The 20573-nt window shown below is 37.1% G+C and overlaps 1 protein-coding gene across 3 annotated transcripts in view; it reads left to right on the top strand.

The window, feature by feature from the left end:
- EPB41L5 (erythrocyte membrane protein band 4.1 like 5) overlaps positions 1-20573 on the top strand; it is a 166574-nt gene that overhangs the window by 26377 nt on the left and 119624 nt on the right. For all 3 annotated transcript variants that reach the window (XM_015109912.3, XM_015109911.3, XM_015109917.3), the window contains exon 3: positions 3018-3122. In XM_015109912.3, the coding sequence (XP_014965398.2) occupies positions 3018-3122 (105 nt within the window). The remainder of the gene's footprint in view (positions 1-3017; positions 3123-20573) is intronic.

The following is a 20573-nucleotide window of genomic DNA, read 5'->3' as shown; positions in this document are numbered from 1 at the left end:
TTTACTTGCAATGGAATATTTTTCAGCTTTAAAAAGGAATGAAATTTTGATATATTTTGCAACACGGATGAACCTTGAAAATACTATGGGTGAAACAAGCCAGAAACAAGAGGACAAATATTGTTATGATTCTACTTATGCGAGATACATGGAATAGGTAGATGCATAGAGACAGAAAGTAAGAGAGAGGGTGAGTGAAATAAGCCATAAACAAGAGAACAAATACTGTTATGATTCTGCTTATGTGAGATACATGGGATAGGCAAATTCGTAGCGATTGAAAGTATTAATGGGAGAGAGGTTACTAGGGGTAATGGTGAGGGCAAGTGGGGAATGGTTTTTTTAATGGATATAGTGTGTTTCTGATTGGGATAGTGACAAGTTCTGGAAATGGATAGTGGTGACAGCTGTACAACATGGTGAATATTTTTAATGGCACTGAATTTTATACTTAAAAGTAGTTAAAATGGCAAATTGTGTTATACTTTAAAAAAAGTAGAAGTGAGGCTGATGTCTGTGAAGTTGGGTCAGTGTACTGGAAATTCCCCGTGTGGCTGGAGAACTTAGGCATTAAAAGTCATTTTGTGGCCAGGCGCGGTGGCTTATACCTGTAATCCCAGCACTTTGGGAGGCCGAGTTGGGCGGATGACCTGAGGTCAGGAGTTCGAGACCAGCCTGACCAACATGGAGAAATCACGTCTCTACTAAAAATACAAAATTAGCCGGGCGTGGTGGCACATGCTTATAATCCCAGCTACTCGGGAGGCTGAGGCAGGAGAATCGCTTGAACCCGGGAAGCGGAGGTTGCAGTGAGCTGAGATCACGCCATTGCACTCCAGCCTGGGCAACAAGAGGGAAACTCCGTCTCAAAAAAAGAAAAGTAATTTTGTGAATAAGCTAGAAGAAGTTGTTTAAGAAGTGGGGTGTCTGACTTAACTGATCTCAGGTGACATTCCAGGTGAAATCTAGATGAGGTATGTATTCCTCAGTGAATTTGAACTTGGAAGATAGAGCAAAATTCAAATTCTAGCTTTGTCATTGTTTTAAATGTAATTTTGTTATATTACTAAAGCTTTCTGAACTTCTGTCTGTGTTATGTGTTATATAAATATATAGTTAAATGGATAAGTAATGTATACTAAAAAAAAAAAAAGATGCCAGCACTGAGGTAGGAAGCTTAAAATGATAAAGAAGAAATATTTGAGAAAACAATAGAGGTTGATGTCTAGAATTAAAGAAAGATGAAAGATCTCAGGTTGAAGGGGTTCGTATAGAATACAGTATAATTAAGAAAAAAACACACTTGTACACAGTACAGTGACATTGAAGAGTCTAAAAGTGAACAAGTAACATTATGAAGGAACAAAATTGAGATTGACATCATACTTACCAATAGCAGTGTTGACTGCAAGAAGATAATGGAATAATATTTTTTTTAAGTATTGGAGAAAGTATTGAAAGAAACTATGAACCTTGATGTTTCTACCCATCCAACTGTCATTCGAGTGAGGGCATGATTAAAATATTCTCAAATATGGGAACATTTTTAGAAACATTTTTGGAGAAAGAACTCAAATGAGTATTTGCAAATCTAGCAGATGCTACAAGACTTGTAATGTACACATGTAAGACATGTACATTTTTGAAATATCCTAGTAGAAGTTGTTGTCTTTAAAAAGTTAGCTAAGAATAAATAAAAAAAAACACAAAAGTATGTCCATAAAACTTGATGGGAATTGGGTGGAGGGGAGATGAGAGGACATGAGGGCATGGTCAAATTTTTGTCTTGATAAAGGGAAGTATAGATGACAGATTTACTTATCTAAAAGAAAAAGCAAAGGACAAGTTGAAATAATAAATTTGTTAAAAGGCAGAGATTGATATGATAAACCAAGTATATGTTCATTTTTAATAGGAAATACTGTAAATCACAGTTTAGAGTTCTACAGATGGGAGAGGCATGGATGAGCAATTATGAAAATTGAGGATCCCAACAGTACTTTTGCTTATGTGGATTATATCTACCAATAGTTACAGTATTAGAAATTAAAACTGAAAACATTTTAAATATTGATTAGCTGATTAATCAGCAATTGATTAATGTCTATTAATATAGGAACAACATACCCCTTTTATGTTAACATAATATAAAACATATTATAAAAATAACTATTTCCCAAAACAACAAAGAGCTTAGAAGAGTGGCATTGTTTTAAGCACTTTGCAAATCTATTTAACGTCTGATTTAATAGAAGGTACTTGGATTCTCTTACCTGCTTCTATGTTCAGTGTGTTGCAATGTGATGTTTTTTTCAGGTATATGAGAAACCTAGGACCTCATGAATCTTTTGAAAGGGTCTTGGAAACCCTCGGTGATCTTGAGACCACACTTTGAGAACTGCTTTTTCCATACAAAGTTTCTTTGCTATTTATTACCCTACTATTTGGTGTCTTCTGCGTCATCACAGTAGTTTTCTTATGATCTCATATTCCCTCCTACCTCCCAGTTTTATTATTTCTTACCTTACATTCTCTTCCAGTTTGACTGATTCTTCTCCATCAAGCCTTCATTGATTATTCTAGTTTCTGTCTCTTCTCTAAAATCTGTTTGCAAGTATGTAGTTTCACATATTTTGTACTAAAGTACTCTTACGTTTTTTGTGTTTTCTTTTTCCAATGACATTATGGCCCTTTTAAAGTAGGGACTCTAAAAATTGATGACAACACAAGAATTTATCCTTACACACAAATATTTGTACCTCAAAATAGATAATTTTTGTCAGTTGATTGGAAGTAACACCCTCTAGGAAAACATATAGATCACAAATTTGTTTTTGGCCTTAAGTGATCTATTAGAAAACTATAATGTCTTATCCATTATCTGCCACATGCCAATACTTTTGGTATTGCAAGTTCTCCTTTCTTCAAGAGATCTTGTGTAACTAAAACCTTCTTTTGTTCAGCCTTGTTGATCTTATAAGCCACTTATTGATTTACCTATTTTCTTGCCATTTCAGAAAAAAGCCAAAGGACAAGAGCTGTTTGATCAGATTATGTACCACCTGGACCTTATTGAAAGCGACTATTTTGGTCTGAGATTTATGGATTCAGCACAAGTAGCAGTGAGTAACTGTTTTTTGGAAGTTTTAGCATAAGGGGAAGAAACGGGAAATTTCAGATGATATACTAATTGCTATTAGGCTTCATATTCTTGATGTGTTATTTCCTGTGATACAAAGCTTTGACACCGCTCCCTCCCCCACCCCCTTGCTTTAGCATCACCTGAAGGACTTGTTTGAAAAAATGTGAGTTCTGGTCCTAATTTCCTAACCTAAATTATAAGAACAAAATTTTTGAGGATGGGGCTCTGGAATCTTTGTTTTTAAGAACTGTTGACTTGATTGTTGGGCACACAAGAATTTGAGAAACATTGTGTAATGGAAAGAATGCTAGATGGGAGTTTTGTGGGCTCTTGGGCAAATGATAGTAGTTTTTAATTTGCAAATCAAGGTGCATACACTAGGATATCTCTAAGTTCCCTTTCAGATCTGTGATTCTGTATCTATAAATAGTGGTACTTCGACGTGCATTTCTGATGAGAGAACAGCATACATAATAGAGTAGAAAGTTGGAGGCTATTCAAATAATTGGTTACTATATTAGGATTTTACTGGAGAATGTTTGAAAGAAAGTAGCGGATAAAAACATTGGAAGGTGGTTTAGTGATTGTATCATTCAAACTGAATGCCCAAAGTATTAAATAATAAATTAGCAGTATTTACTTTCAAATAATTGGGATTAGGTAGTCTTCAAACAGGGAGGTTATGTTTTCCTTCAGGAAGTTTGATGTAGAGATATGTAGGATTTGGAATGGACAGAGATTGAAGTCAGGAAAAGTTATTACAAATACTTTAGGATAAAAGTAATATTAAGGCCCGAACAGTAGGAGGCAGAGGAAGAGACCAGAGATGATAAGGATGTCATGGCATTAAGCCTTTTTTTCTAGAAGTTGTGTGTGTGTGTGTTTAGAGAGAAACTCCTAGCTGGTTTTATAAAGCATCTGGGCTAAGTTTACAGCAGTTAATAATTTTAGCTGTCATTTTTTCCTGACAACCCTCCCCATCATGCCTCCAAATTAAGTAACCATGAGCATTTGGCAGCAGGGCATCAGTTAGGCAAATTTTGGCATATCTTTGCAATTAATACTATGCAGCTTATTAAAAAATGGCGATTTTTGGCCATGCGTGTTGGCTCACATCTGTAATCCCAGCTCTTTGGGAGACTGAGGCAGGAGGATTACTTGAGGTCAGGAGTTCGAGACCAGCCTGGCCAACATGGCAAAACCCTCTCTCTACTAAAAATACAAAAATTAGCCAGTGTAGTGGTGTGCCCCTGTAGTCCCAGCTACTCGGGAGACTAAGGTGGGAGAATTGCTTGAACCTGGAAGGCAGAGGTTGCAGTGAGCCAAGATTGCGCCACTGCACTCCAGCTTGGGTGACAGAGCGAGACCCTGTCTCAAAAAAACACAAAAACAAAAAGGTGATTTTTTATTTAAAAAAAAAATTAGCCAGGTGTAGCAGTGCACGCCTATAGTTCCAGCTGGCTGGGTGACTGAGGCTGAAGGATCCCTTGAGCCTAGGAACTTGTAGTTGGAGGCTGCAGTGAGTTGTGATTGCAACACTGCACTCCCAACCTGGGTGACAAAGTGTGAGACCCTATTTCTAAAACAAAACAAAATTGTGATTTTTAAGTATTAATATACTAATTGAAATGGAGTGGTAGAAGTAGTCATAAAGGATTATAAAGCAGTATAATTGAATTTTTCTATTTAAAAAAATGTCTGAGCTAGGAGCAGTGGCTCATGCCTATAATCCCAGCACTTTGGGAGGCTGAGGAGGGAGGATCACTTGAGGCCATGAGTTTGAGACCAGCCTGGGCAATATTGCAAGACCCTGTCTCTACAAAAATAAACAAATTAGGCATGGTGGTGCATGCCTATAGTCCTGACTACTTGGGAGGTGGGAGGATCTCATGAACCCAGGAGTTCAAGGTTGCAGTGAGCTATGGTCATGCCACTGCACTCTAGTCTGGGTAACAGAGCAAGACCCTGTCTCTTAAAAAAAAAAAAAAAAGATATATGGACATGCATATACATGAAAAAGTTGTGAAGCTATTTTTCACAGTTTCAGTTTCTGATCTCTCGGTGATGTTATTGTGGGAGGTGTTTCTTTTATTTTTCTTTCTAATGTTCTTAATTCTCTTTTATTAGACTAAATTCACTAATGGTAGAGAATGAGTCCAGCAGGTAGTAGGCACACAAAACATTTGTTGAATTTAATTCTGGACTTCTATTTAGTTTGATAACATCTTGGTTGCCTGTTAATTTTAATATCATTCAGCTTTCACTTCTAGAATAATCGTAAAGCTGTACAATCAGGTGAATAAATAGATGATATTAAGGATAGCAATCTATGACTTCCTGTTTTTTGAGGCAGTATAAGGGAAAAGAAAGCAAAAGTGTGCCAAAGTTAGGTTTGAGGTACTTAATATTTAAGTAATTGTGGAAAGAAATATGCAGTCATTACTAAGTTGTATTATTAGCTCTTTGCTAATATCAGCAATTACTGAATTCCATATTGATGTTTTTTCTCTCGTTTGATACACATATAGTGTCTTTCTTGTCATGATAATAAATTTTTGGTAAAGCCAGAATTAGGATATTTAATCCCTACTCTTTAGTTCTAGTTTATTCCTTCCAGTAACCAGAAATCTAGGCATTAAAATTAAACTTACAGGCTTACTTTTATTTCATTTTATTTTTGCCTCACTGAAACACTCTTGAGTTGAGCTGGAAGAACAGTTAGTAGACTAAAGATATTAAAAATGAACTCCGGATAAGCTAAACTTTTCAAGTTCTCACTCAGTTGATTCCGTGATAGTCTCATGACATAAGCAAACAAAGAATCACCTTGTTGTGTGGCCATATTCAACCTCAGAATGAAATGAAACCAAAGTGGGGTGAGGGGCAGCGTAAAAAGCGACCAAGGAATTACATGCTATAATTTCACATTCAGCATATGGCATGTCCATATATATCAAATTAATGTGCCAAATTTTAGTTTATTGATCACTAAAGATCAGTCTGAAACGTCTATGACTATAGAATTATGGAGTCATCATGGAGATAACCAAAATTAGTAAATTGATGAAGCCAAAGTTCACTTTTCTTATACAGACATATAATCTGAGCTCTATTTTTTAAATTGTTTACTTTTTATTAGACTGGGTTATTCTATATTCATGTACACCTATTTAATTTCATAGTTGAAACAATCTCACGTTTACAGAAAGTTGCAAGGATGGTATAAATAACCATTTTTCTGGGACCATGTGAGAGAGAGTTATAGTTAAGATGTCCCATCACACCTGAATTCTTCAGTGTATGTTTCCTGTAAGCAAGCACACTTCATAACTCAATACAGCCATCAAAACCAGGAAATTAACACTATGATAGTACCACCATCTTATCTCCTTAGGCTGTATTCAGATAATGCTAATTGTTTCTAGTATGTTCTTTATACCCAAAAGATCCAGCAGAATCATGCTTTGCATTTTTTTTTTTTTTTTTTGAGACTGAGAATGCTGTTGCCCAGGCTGGAGTGCCGTGGCGTGGTTTCAGCTCACTGCAACCTCCACCTCCTGGGTTCAAGCGATTCTTCTGTCTCAGCCTCCCGAGTAGCTAGGACTACAGGCGCGTGCCACTATGCCCAGCTAATTGTTGTATTTTTAGTAGAGACAGGGTTTCACCACATTGGCCAGGATGGTCTTGAACTCCTGACCTTGTGATCTGCCTCCTCGGCCTCCCAAAGTGCTGGGACTACAGGTGCGAGCCACTGCGCCTGGTCATGCTTTGCATTTAGTTTTCATGTTTCTTTAGTTGCCTTCAACCTGGAATACTGTGGTTTCCTCAGTCTTGCCTTGGCTTTCATGACTTTGAAGCTCTTGAAGATACAAGACAGTTATTTTGTATACTGTCCCTCAATTTGGGTTTGTCTCATGTTCCCTCATAAAGTAGATTAATCTTGGTACCTTTGGCAGGAAAATAACCGAAGTGATCTTGTGTTTCATTCTGTCCTATTGGGTGTCATGTAATTTGATGTGGTCCCATTACTAGTGATACTAAATTTGATCCCTTAAGATGGTGTCTGCCAGGCCTCATCACTATGAAGTGACTCTTTTTTCCCTTTATCATTAGCTGTTTTGTGGGCAGTTACATTGAGACTGTTCCTCATCAAACTTTCTATTTATTTATGAACTAATAGATCCCTGTTTTGTTCAGTGGATTTATATCGGTTACTGTCATTTATTTTGTTGCTCAAATTTTCCCAAGTATGGTCAATGGGAGCTGCTTCAGGATGGCGTCTGTGTTCATTTAACATGACCCCTTCATTCTTTGAGCTCTACCTTACTTTCTGGCTTATGAAGGTATGCCATGTTCATCTTGCAGTGCCCTACTCCAGCCCTTTAATTAGCCAATTCTCCAATGAGTCTTGTGGCCAGATTTAGGGAGTATGTGTTTATGTTTATTTCTCCATCTCTGTCTCTCTCTGTCTGTCTCTCTCTGTCTCTCTATCTCTCAAGAATACCATGAATACCATGACTTCAACACCCATAAATAATTGAAATTCCAGTGTAACACTATAGGGCTTGTAGTTTTGTTTCTCTTTCCGCATCTGTAGTTCACTTCTGCAGAAACCAGGCTATGATTATCACAACTAGGTTTACTCTATTGATCACTCAGCATGTATGGAAGCAGTCTCTAGCCTCTTGCTGTGTAGATGCTGGTCTTGCTCAGACAACCTAATTATTTGTAGACTGAGTTACTATTTTTTATTTTTATTTTTTGCTATTTCTTTGATCTTGGATGGACTGAATTATTTGGAAAAAGGAAGGGATTGTGAAACTTGTCAACTTACAAATACACAGTGGTACATAAAGTACTCCTTTGACAATAGTATTGAAGAGTTATTACCTCAGAGATTTGGTTTGGAGTAGGAGGCTTAAAGAGAAGAGAGAAGGCATGCTTAAGTAAAAGGAGTTGGTTTTAGTTAGCATGACGATGTCATTTTTTCTGTAAAGTAGGCCACTTTAAAAAAAAATGAGATATAATTTACATACCATAAAGTTCACCATTTTACATTGCACAGTTCAGAGTTTTCAGTATATTTGGAATTGTACAGCCATCATCACTAATTCCAGAACATAATAATCACCCCTAAAGAAACCCTCTTACACATTACCAGTTATTCCCCATTTACCCCTCTCCACAGCCTCTGGCAAACACTGTCTGTGGATTTGCCTAGTTTGAAAATTTCATTTGAATGGAATCATGTAATAGGTGGCCTTTGGAATCTGGAAATGTACTTAGCATAATGTTTTCACGGTTCATCCATGTTGTAGCATATCTTAGTACTTGATTCCTTTTTATTGCTGAATAATATTCTGTTTTATGGATATATCACGTTTTATTTACTCATCCATCGATGGACATTTGGAGTATTTCTACTATTTGGCTGTTACGAATAATGCTGCTCTGAAGACTGGGCATGGTGGTCTGTAATCCCAACACTTTGGGAGGCTGAGGTGGATAGATTGCTTGAGCCCAGGAGTTCGAGACCAGCCTGGGCAACATGGCATAACCCTATATCTACAACATACAAAAATTGGCCGGGTGTGGTGGTGTGTGCCTGTAGTTCCAGCTAACTCAGTAGGTTCCGGTAGGAGGATTGCTTGTGCCAAACTTTTCCACTGATGGCGCCATTCCACACTCCCTACTAGCAACGTATGAGGATTCCTGTTTCTCCGTATACTTGCCAACCTGTGATTTCCCCTTCTTTTTGATTTAGCCATCCTAGTTGGTATGAAATGATGTCTCATTGTGATTTTGATTTGCATTTCCCTAATGACTAATGATGTTGAGCATCTTTTCATGTGGTTATTTGCCATTTGTGTATCTTCTTTGGAGAAATGACTATTCAAATCCTTTGCCTGATTTTTAGTGGGTTATTTACCTTTTTGCTGTCGAGTTGTAAGAGGTCTTTATATTTTCTGGGTACTCAGCCCTTGTCAGAAAAAATTTGCAAATTTTCCCCCCACTTTTCACTTTTTTTTTTTTCACGTTCTTGATAGTGTCCTTTGCACAAAAGTTTTACATTGTGATGAAATCCAGTTTACCTACTTTGGTTGCTAATGCTGTTTGTGTTATATCTCTGAAACGATTGCCTATTCTGAACTCACAAAGATTTACACGTTTTCTTCTGAAAGTTTTTTTTTTTTTTTTTTTTTTGAGACAGAATCTTACTCTGTCACCAGGCTGGAGTGCAGTGGCGCAATCTCGGCTCACTGCAACTTCCGCCTCCTGGTTCAGGTGATTCTCCTGCCTCAGCCTCCAAAGTAGCTGGGACAACAGGCATCTGATTCATTTAGAGTTAATTTTTGTATATGCTATGAAGTTGGGATCCAGCTTCATTCTTTAGCATGTGAATATCCAGTGATCCTAACACCACTTGTTAAAATGACTATTCTTTCCCCATTGAAGGGTCTTGTTGCATACTTGTTGGAAATCTATTTACTATAGGCTATGGATATGTGGGTTTATTTCTGGATTCTCTCTTCTGATATATATACACACACACAAACACATATATGTGTTTGTGTGTGTATGTATGTATGTTTTTTGTTTGTTTGTTTTCTTGAGATGGAGTTTCACTTTTGTTGCCCAGGCTAGAGTGGTGCAGTGGCGTGACCTTGGCCCACCGGGACCTCTGCCTCCCAGGTCCAAGCGATTCTCCTGCCTCAGCCTCCCAACCAGCTGGGACTATAGGCATGAGCCACCACACCCAGCTAATTTTGCACCTTTAGCAGAGACCGGGTTTGTTCATGTTGGCAGGGTGGTCTCGAACTCCCGACCTCAGGTGATCGGCCCACCTCAGCCTCCCAAAGTGCTAGGCGTGAGCCACTGCACCTGGCCTGTTCCATTGATCTTTATGTTGATCCTTATGCCAGTACCACAGTATCTCGATTATGGTAACTTTGTAGTAAGTCTTAAAATTGGGAAGTGTGAGTTCTCAAGGTGTCTTCTTTTTTCAGTTCTTTTGGTTATTCTGGGTCCCTTGCATTTCCATATAAATCTTAGGGTCAGCTTATCCATTTATGCAAAAGAGGCAGTTGGAATTTTGGTAGGGATTGCATTGAATCTATGTATCAGTTTAGGGAATATTGCCATTTTAACAGTAAAGTCTTATGACCCATGAACATGGAATGTCTTTCTATGTATTAGATTTTTACTTTTTTAAAACAATGTTTTATAGTTTCAGTTTATAGAAATCTCACTTCCTTGGTTAAATTTATTCCTAAGCATTTTATTCCTTTGATACTATTTTAAGTGGAAGTGTTTTCATAATTTCATTTTTGGATTGTTCGTTGTTAGCATATAGAACTCCAACTGATTTTTGCAGATTTATGAAAGGTTGTTGGGTTTTGTCAATTGCTTTTTCTGCATCTATTGAAAGGATGATGTGAGGTTTTAAAAAAAAATTTGTTTGTATGGTATGGTATGTTGATTAAAAAAAAAATTTTTTTTTTAAATGTTGAACCAACCTTGGATTTTTGGGATAAATCCCACTTAGTCATGGTTTATAATCTTTTTTTTTTTTTTTTTTTTGAGATGGAGTCTTGCTCTGTTGCCCAGGCTGGAGTGCAGTGGCGCGATCTTGGCTCACTGCAACATTGCCTCCTGGTTCAAGTGATTCTCCCACCTCAGCCTCCCAAGGAGATGGGACAACAGGCATGTGCCACTGTGCCTGCTAGTTTTTGTATTTTTAGTAGAGATGGGATTTCGCCGTGTTGTCCAGTCTGGTCTGGAATTCCTGTATACAAGCGATTCTTTTGCCTCAGCCTCCCAAAGTGTGGGGATTACAGGCGCGAGCCACCACACCTGACCATATAATCCTTTTTATATGTTGCTTGGTTTGGTTTGCCAGTATTTGGTGATTATTTTGGTTCTATATTCATAAAGGATATTAGTCTGTAGTTTTCTTGTGATTTTTTTTTTTTTTCCTGGTTTGGGTGTCAGGGTAACGCTGGTCTTATAGAACGAGGTGGGAAAACCATCCCTCCTCTTGTGTTTTTTTTGGAAAATCTTGTGAAGGATTAGTGTTAATTCTTTCAACATTTGGTAGAATTCGTCATTGAAACCATTTGGTTCTGGGCTTTTGTTTGTGGGAAGTTTTTAATTATTGGCTCATTCACTTGTTATAGGCATATTCAGATTTTCTTTTCTTTCCATTTTGAGACAGGGTCTCACTTTGTCACCCAGGGTGGAGTGTAGTGACACTATCACAGCTCACTGCAGCCTCGACCTCCCAGGCTCAAGCAGTCCTCCCATCTCAGCCTTCTGAGTAGCAGGGACTATAGGCATGCACCACACCTGGCTAATTATTTATTTTTTTGTAGAGATGGGGGCTCACTACATTGCCCAGACTGGTCTTGAACTCCTGGATGCAAGTGATCCTCCTCAGCCTCATAAAGTTCTGGGATTACAGGCGTGAGCCACCACGTCTGGCTGTGTTTTCTGTTTGTTTTTTGTCAGTTTTTCAACTAGGCCACTTTAGAGAGTAAAAGGGGAACTTAATGAATGAGGGATTGGGATAGGCACAAGCCGCCAGTATTATTCTGGTAAACCAGAATATATGGTCATCTTTGTTTTAGTGGACTGCAGAATACTACCCCATCGTCTATTTTAAAATCTAAACTTACTTTAATATCCTTTTATATAGTCCAGTGATGATCTTAAACTTAGAGTTGTGAAATCTGTGGACTCTTTCCCTAGAAAAATGCACATACGCATAACATTTTATCTATATGTAGTAATTCAGATGTCCCTGAAGCCCAACTATGAATTCTCCAATTTAGTAACACTTCTTTAGCAAATAAATAACCTATAGCTTAAGGGAAGATGGATAATGGTATAAATTTGTGAGTTTTTCTCTTTAAATCTTTAAGACAGTTATGCCATCAAACGTATATAATCTCTCTTTTTTTTTTTTTTTGCTGTTGGTACAACTTTGTTATTAAATCTCACTGTATAACTAAACAAAGATTTTTGTGGTAATATATTCTTTCTTGATGAAGGCTTAGGGAAACACTTTTTTTTTTTTGCTGTCATAAAAATAGTATGTATAGCAAAGTTACCCATGACAGGAGCACTGCCAATATTACTGGTTAAAAAAGTGACAATTTTGGGTAGTTTCTTGTATGCAAGACTTTCCACAGTAGAAGTAATGTATTTTTAAGCCAGGCAGTAAGGAATCTTTCTTTTGATATTGAATGGTTTTAGGTTGGTACAGTAAGACTTTGCAAAATAATTGGAGAATTAACTGTACCAATTTCCTGGAGAACATGTTTGATAACATTTTGAAGGAAGAATTTTCAGTCTTAAAATCAAGTGTTACATGGACCAGGCAGGAGAGCAAAAGAAGGGAAGCAAGTTGGTATGCACATTAAAGATTTTACATGGTTATTTACTTCCAAGAAATATGGCTTCTCCCATTAAAAAAAAAAAAATCATGCTACATGTTTGTTATGTTTTGTATTTTATTTTATTTTTAAATAAAAGAAGCAGGGTTTTGCTATCTGTGTCTGCCCAGGCTGGAGTGCAGTGGCATGATCAGAGCTCACTGTAGCCTTGAACCCCTGGGCTGAAGTGATCTGCCCACCTCAGCCTCCCAGGTAGGTAGGACTATAGGTGTGCACCACCATGCCTGGCTAATTTAAAAAATAATAATTTTGTAGAGACTGCCCAGGCTGTTCTGGAACTCCTGGCCTCAGGTGATCCTCTTGCCTTGGCCTTCTAAGGTGTTGGGATTACAGGTGTGGGTCACTGTGCCCAGCCTTTTTCTCATTTTTGGTAGGGATGGAGACAGAGAAATATAGATAGCACAATGATAAATCATAGCTGATACCCAGCAGACTGTAGAGGATCAAAAAGGATTGGTGGAGGGGATGTGGTGAAGTGGGAAGCATATTACCTTTAGCTGCAAAAGGGGTAATAGGGCAACTACCACTTAGCTCCAGGCATTTGCTGTTGAGTAGGTTTGTTGTACCAGCATTGCTGGATCTTCAAGTATTTCAAGAGAAGCTGAAATCCAGATTTCTAGGTTAAATTGTCTATTTTTAAAAAAGTTGTTAAACGTATTTTTAAAAATAGTGTAGCTGATGGAGGAAATCAAAGAAGATAAAAGTAAATGGAAAGACATTCTACATTGAATGGAAGACTCAACAAAGTAAAGATAGATTCCAGTTCTCCCCAAATTAATATACAGGTTTAATGCAGTTTTTCTCAAAATTCCAGTAAGATATTTTATAGATATAGATTGTAGATATAAATTTTTATTCTAAAATTTATGTGGAAAGACAGAGGAACTAGAATGGCTAAAGTAATTTTGAAAAAGGGGAATAAAATGGGAGGAATCACACTACCCAGTTTCAAGACTTACTATATAGCTTTCATAATCAAGACTGTGTGGTGTTGGCAAAGCGACAGACATGTAGATCAATGGAAAGAAATAGCCCTACACAAATATTACCTCTGATTTTTGTTAAAGGTGCCAAAGTAATTCAGTGGAAGAATAGTTTTAATAATGGTGCTGGATTAGAACCTGTGGAAAAAGGCAGAAACAAAAACAAAAACAAAACAGGATGGAGCAGCTGTATATCTGTAAGACAAAAAATCTTGACCTAAAGTGTAAAACTATAAAACTTAGAGACAAATAAACAGGAGAAAATCTGTGGGACCTAGAGATTAGAGAAGAGTTATTAGTAAACATGATACCAAAAGGATGATTTTTAAAAAAAGATAAAATGAACTTCATAAAAAATTAAAAACTTTTGCTTTGGGAAAGACCCTGTTACTAGAACGAGAAGCTAAGCTACAGACTGGGAGAAAATATTTGTATATTGCACATCTGACCAGGAACTCATGTCTAGCATATATACACAATGCCTAGCTGGGTGCAGTGGCTCACGCCTGTAATCCCAGCACTTTGGGAGGCCAAGGCAGGAGGATCACTTGAGCCCAGGAGTTCGAGACTAGCCTGGGCAACATAGTGAGACCTTGTCTCTACCAAAAAAAAAAAAAAAAAAAAAAAAAAAATTAGTTTGGTGTTGTGGCTACTTGGGAGGCTGGGCAGGAGGATCGCTTAAGCCTGGGAGGTGGAGGCTGCCGTGAGCTGTGACAGCCACTGCACCTCAAACCTGGGCGACAGAGCGAAACCATGTCTCAACCAAAAACAAAATGAAACAAGTTCCTCAGCTCAACAATTAGAAAGCAAACAATCTAATTCGAAAATGAACAAAAGACATTAAGAGACATTTCACCTCAGAGGATATACAGATGACAAATTCATGAAAAGATGTTAGACTAGTCATCAGGAAAGTGCCAATTAAGACCTCAATGAGATATTTTCACTACACATCTATTAAAACAGCTAAAGTAAAACATAGTGACAACTCTAAATTTTGGTGAGAATGTGCAGAAACGGGATCTCTCATACATTGTTGGTGTTGGGATAGTAAAGTGATATCGCTACTCTGGAAGATAATTTGGCAGTTTATTTTAAAACTAAACATGTATTAAACCATATGACTCAGCAGTTGTATGCCTGACCATTTATCCCAGAGAGATGAAGACTTATTTCCACAGAAAAACTTGGGCATGATTGTTCATAGCATCTTTATTTGTAGTAGCAAAAAACTTGAAACAACCACAATGTCCTACAGTAAGTGAATGGTTAAACAGTGGCACAATCATACCATGTAATACTGCTCAGCAATAAAAAGAAGAAACTATTGATATGCAACAACTTGGATGGATTTCAGAGGGCATTATGCCGAATAGGAAATAAAGCCAGTATCAAAAGGTTATATATTATATGATTCTATTTATGTAACATTCTTGAAATGACACAGTTACAGACATAGAGATCAAATTAATGGTTGCTAAGGGTAAGGGATATTGGAGTTGCGGGAGTGGTGACTATAAATGAGTAATATGAGAGAGTTCTTTGTGATAATGGGATATTTCTATATCTTGATTATGGTATTAGGATAGGAATCTAAATGTGATAAAATGACACAGAACTATACATGCACATTATACCAACGTTAGTTTACTGATTCTAATACTGTACTGTAGTTATGTTAAAATGTAAGCATTGGCAGAAGTGTACACAGGACCGGACCTCTCCTTGCTATCATTCCAAGTTTGTGTGAATCTCTAATTATTTCATAATAAAACCTTAAAAAATAAACATTGTGTAGTACAAACAAACCATGTCTCAGGAGCAAAATTTAATCCTCAAACATATATATTTGTGCTTGGTGAAGTTTGAAAAAGTTAAATTTAGAGATTAGAATTTTAACTGGTTCAGTGAAGTGTTTTTTTTTTTTTTTTTTTTTGAGAAGGAGTCTCACTCTGTTGCCCAGGCTGGAGAGCAGTGACACAATCTCGGCTCACTACAGCCTCCGCCTTCCGGATTCAAGCAATTCTCCTGTCTCAGCCCCTCAGGTAGCCAGGACTACAGGCATGTACCACCACACCTGACTTTTTGTAATTTTTTTTTTTTTTTTTTTTAGTAGATACAGGGTTTCACCATGTTGGCTGGGCTGGTCTCGAACTCCTGACCTCAGGTGATCTGCCCACCTCAGCCTCCCAAAGTGTTGGGTTACAGGCATGAGCCACTGCACCCAACCTATTCAGTGAAGTTTTTAAAGAAAAATAAGTTACTGTATTTATTATTTACTTTATGGTAGGTATCATGCGTCAGGTGTATCTTGTATAACGTGATACTGTATACTATGCTTTTAGAAAAGGGAAACAGATAGCATTTCTAATAAATATTAAGAAAGAAGGAATTTTAAGTTGTCAGTATTAATTATGTTTTGTCTTTTTCTTAAATTGATTGGAAAGCTTGTTTATGTTCTGTAATTTTTTTTTCAAAACTTCCTTGGTTCTTGATGTAAGCATGGGTAGACAGATGGTCCAACATGTGGCACCTGTGGAGAACAGAGCTGGTAGTTGCTCACTAGCTCTCCATTTTTTATTTTTTATACTGAATTTTGATTTTTTGAGATCCCTAGATTAATAATATAAGCATTTCTAATAAAGAGAAGGTGATGACAAGTATGCCTACTATTACCATTGCTACTTAATTTCATAGAAGTACCAGCAAATGCATTTATGGAAGAGAAAATTATAAAGATTTGAAGGAAATAAAATTATCAGTGGCAGATGACTGCATTGTATTCAGGGATTCAACTGAGAACACAATAGGATTCAGTAAGATAGTGGGAGGTGAAAAACGTAGAAATAAACAACATGTTAAATGTATATATCTGTATATTGTAACACATATTTGCTGAACAAGGAAGAACTAAAAAGTTAAGGGCATAAGTCTAAAGAAGGATGACCTTGTTGAATTTTTCGGGAAAACTCCTGATCTTACAGCTGCCCAAAATGATTGTTTATAATTTATGGCTAATAATATTCTGAAGTTGATCATCTTTGTAAATCCTTGTCAGTATTCTGGATTTAAAAAAAATTAAAATAGAAGAAATGGAATCATCAGGTCAAAGAGATAGACTTTAAAGCTGTTTGATTATATTTACAAATTAAAATTATCAGTGTATGAAAGTAACGATATGTTTTCTTTTATCTAGATACTCTTGTTTCCGTTAATATTTATTGCTACATTATAAAATGCTCTATTATGAATATTCAATAATTCATTTAAAGAAATGTAGATATAATTCATTTTATTTGTTCAATAATTATGGGGTTTGAGGCAATAGTTTTTTGGTTTGATCCTCAGAAAAATCTCCTGTGAAGAATAAAAGGTTTAAGTGAGGTCTACTGATTTCTAGAGACTGGATTTGAATTTATGTATTTTGATTCTTAAGTTTAAGGTATGGACTGAATACCACAGAGAATTCCGTTTAAAAATAGTGATGAGGAGTGTGGGAAATAAGATCCTACAAGGCTCTGATGAACTTTTACTGGGTTCTAAAAATGTGTTTAGCTGTTTTAAAATACAGGGTATTTTGAAGTGGTCAGAATGTGAGTTCAAAATCGATACATGTGTGAGCAGTAATAAAAAAATAAGTGGGCTGGGTGTGGTGGCTCACAGCTGTAATCCTAGTACTGTGGGAGGCTGAAGTGGGCAGATCATCTCAGGTCAGGAGTTCAGGACTAGCCCAGCCAACATGGTGAAAACCTGTCTCCACTAAAAATAAAAATAAAAAAATTAGCCAGGCATGGTGGCTCACACCTGTAGTCCCAGCTACTTGGGAGGCTGAGGCATGAGAATTGCTTGAACCAGGGAGTTGGAGGTTGCAGTGAGTTGAGATCACACCACTGCATTCTAGCTTGGGCAACAAAGTAAGACTCGATCTCAAAAAAAAAAAAAAAAAAAAAAAGTGAATTAAGTGTAAAATGACCGTCAAAACCTAGCGAGCTCCTATGCAATTTTAGTAGCAAGCTGTCTCCCTTTTTAAAGTGTATTTCCAAAATAGATTATCTACTTTATATCTGGAAAGTGAATATATAACCTACATAACTTGTGAAAAAACTACCATATTACCCCTATAGAGTGTACTATGCTTATTACCTGGGTGGCAAAATAACCTGTATGCCAAACCCCCATGACATGCAGTTTACCTGTATAACAATTCTGCACACGTACCCCTTAACCTAAAATAAAGGTTAAAAAAAAAAAAAAATCCTGGCCAGGTACAGTGGCTCACGCCTGTAATCCCAATACTTTGTGAGGCCGAGCTGGGCAGATCACCTGAGGTCAGGAGTTCAAGTCCAGCCTGCATGGCAAAACCCTGTCTCTCTTAAAAATAGTAAAAATTAGCTGGGCATGGTGGCGGGCACCTGTAATCCCAGCTACTCAGGAGTCTGAGGCAGGAGAATCGCTTGAACCCAGGAGGCGGAGGTTGCAATGAACTGAGATCGTGCTACTGTACTCCAGCCTGGACAACATGAGCGAAACTCCGTCTCAAAAAAAAAAAAAAAAAAACAGAAACAAAAATCCTTAGAGCATACTAATAATATGCAGAAAGGCACAGTGGAAGGTATATTTTAATGGTGATTTAAGTCTTCATTTGGAATGTCTTATAATACAGACTGTGAACTCAAAAAAAAGTAGTCACTCAGGGAGTTTTATAGTGGACTCTAGATCAAAATTGAAGTGTTTTCAGTTAGAACACAGTAATGCTATCATCTCTTTTCTTAGGATAGTTTTTAACTTTTAAGATTATTCAAAATGTAAGAATTTGTTTTAAAATAATTATTTGATTCAGAGCATAAACCTGTATTCATAGAAATATTTTTTGCAGAGGCAATTGGTTTGAAAGATGGTTAACATTTCTCTACTATAAGCTCTTTGGTCTTTGAGCAAGAGTAGTGGTGGTCCATTTCTTTATTAGAGGCATGTAGGTTAGGTGGTTAGAAGGCAGGAGTCATTCATTTGAAGAGCTGTTTACAGACCATATTTGACGATAGGGTCTGGGATGAGGGTTGTGTGTATGTTAGTGTTTTATGGACGCTCCCTAGGTGATTCTTTGTTTGGTTTACTTATGGCTGTTATGTTTGTTGTTATATATTATTTATATTTTAAGATGCAAGTAGATAATTGTTCTTCCATGCCTAGTTCAATAGGATGGAAAGAAATGTGGCTTTCTACATCCTTTGATATCTCTTTATCAACTAAACTTTAAAAGTAGGAAATTAGAAGGGAAGTTTTCTCTTTTTTAAGGTACAGTGAGGAAAGAGAATCTTACTAGTAATCTATATCTGTGTGCTTTCACTTTTATCTTCTAGTGTAATATATACCCAACTCCTAAAGATCCTGATTCAAGGAAAATACTATCAGTGCCTGTCTCTGAGGCCTGAATTTTCCAGGCCCTGGTCTTGGAATGTGGAGGAGATGAAAGAAAACAGACTTGAGAATATGCAAACATGAACTCAGACCTTTCCAAGAAGAACATCGCCCGGAACTCCCACAGCTCCTAAATCTCACTTTAAAATGTGTTTGATGCTTTATCTGAGTTTGGGTCATCGTAAGGGAGTGCAGGTATTAGAAACTACATAGGTTGTCCTAATTTTCTTTGATGTAATTTCTTGTGGGTCAATCTACACACATCCATAATGATTTCTAGGTGTAGAATTGCTGGGTTGAAGACACATAGTTATTTCTGAGGCATTGTCTACTGTCTAGTCAAACTGCTTCCTGGAAGAGTTGTGCTCATTTGCACTCACTACGGTGTGCGAGAGGCCACCTGAAACAGTGCCCAGGTGACCAGCCGTGGAAGATAGGGCAACTTCCAGTTACATGGTTTTGGGGAGAAAATCTGGGGCATGAAAACTAGTTTTTTTCTTACTCCGTATAGGATTTGCATCAGGCCGTAGTAGGTATTTGTGTCAGTTAAGTCTGGACTATTTGGATATTGGATTTCTGGGCTGGACAGTAATGGATGAACTGTTTACTGCTGTAGGTTGAAGTATTTTCTACTGAAAGAAAATTGAATTGTTTTCTGCCTACTGGCAGGCCTAATGTTCTGTTAATGGAAGGATGCAGACCAGAGCTGTTCCTCTTCGGCCATCTTGCCAGCATAGATTGAAAGAATAAAGATTGCTAGATTGAAATGGGACTAAAAGTGGATGTCCAACTGAGTTTATTAAAAGATGAGAGACGGCAAAGTGGCCCACACACTTGAAATCTCGAGAAAATATTGTGTAGTGTTCTAAAAATATTTACTGAATATTTTATTTAAACATGGAAAGGTATTTTGCTGCCACACTGATAGTTTGGTGAATTGCACTTTTGGATCTTGGAGAATGGAGAGAAGCAGCTAGGCAAATAATTGGCAAGGAAAGTAAACAGTTACAATGCAGCTTTGTTTACCCACTCTGCCTATCTGCATTTCTGAAATTGGATTCCTTGGCTCTGTGAACTAGTTAGCCTTCCTTTAGAGTGCTTGGAATTGAAAGCATGCCAGAGAGAACACAGTCACGTATATCTTAGTTGGATGTGTGCATCCTGTCACTGTTAGGACTTGGTAGCATAAAGGAATTAATAATGAGAAGTGAGCTGGGAATGGTTTATTAGTGGAAATATCTGGAATAGGTTTTTAGATCTGTTTGTGTCATGGACATTTCAGAGTGAAGAGGTTACATAAAAGGCTGTTACTCTTGAAACCCAGAAGTCTCATAGTCACAATGTTAACATTTTTTATTTGTGGAACAAAGACTTCTTTATTTAATAGATAGGACCTTGATTATGAGACAGATCTAATTTTACCCTGAAGTTCTTTTAAAAAGTACTACCTCTGAGTAGCGTCTGTTTTATAAAATTTGGGGGACATCGTTTCACCTCATTTTTGGTTATAATCTGCCAATAAATTTTACATTTTAAGAATTAATCAGGCACTGGAATATGGGGATACTTTTTTCT

This window comes from Macaca mulatta, chromosome 12 (assembly GCF_049350105.2).
Source record: "Macaca mulatta isolate MMU2019108-1 chromosome 12, T2T-MMU8v2.0, whole genome shotgun sequence".
Lineage (NCBI taxonomy): Eukaryota > Metazoa > Chordata > Mammalia > Primates > Cercopithecidae > Macaca > Macaca mulatta.
Note: the sequence above shows the minus strand (reverse complement) of the source record. Positions and strands in the feature narration are given on the sequence as shown.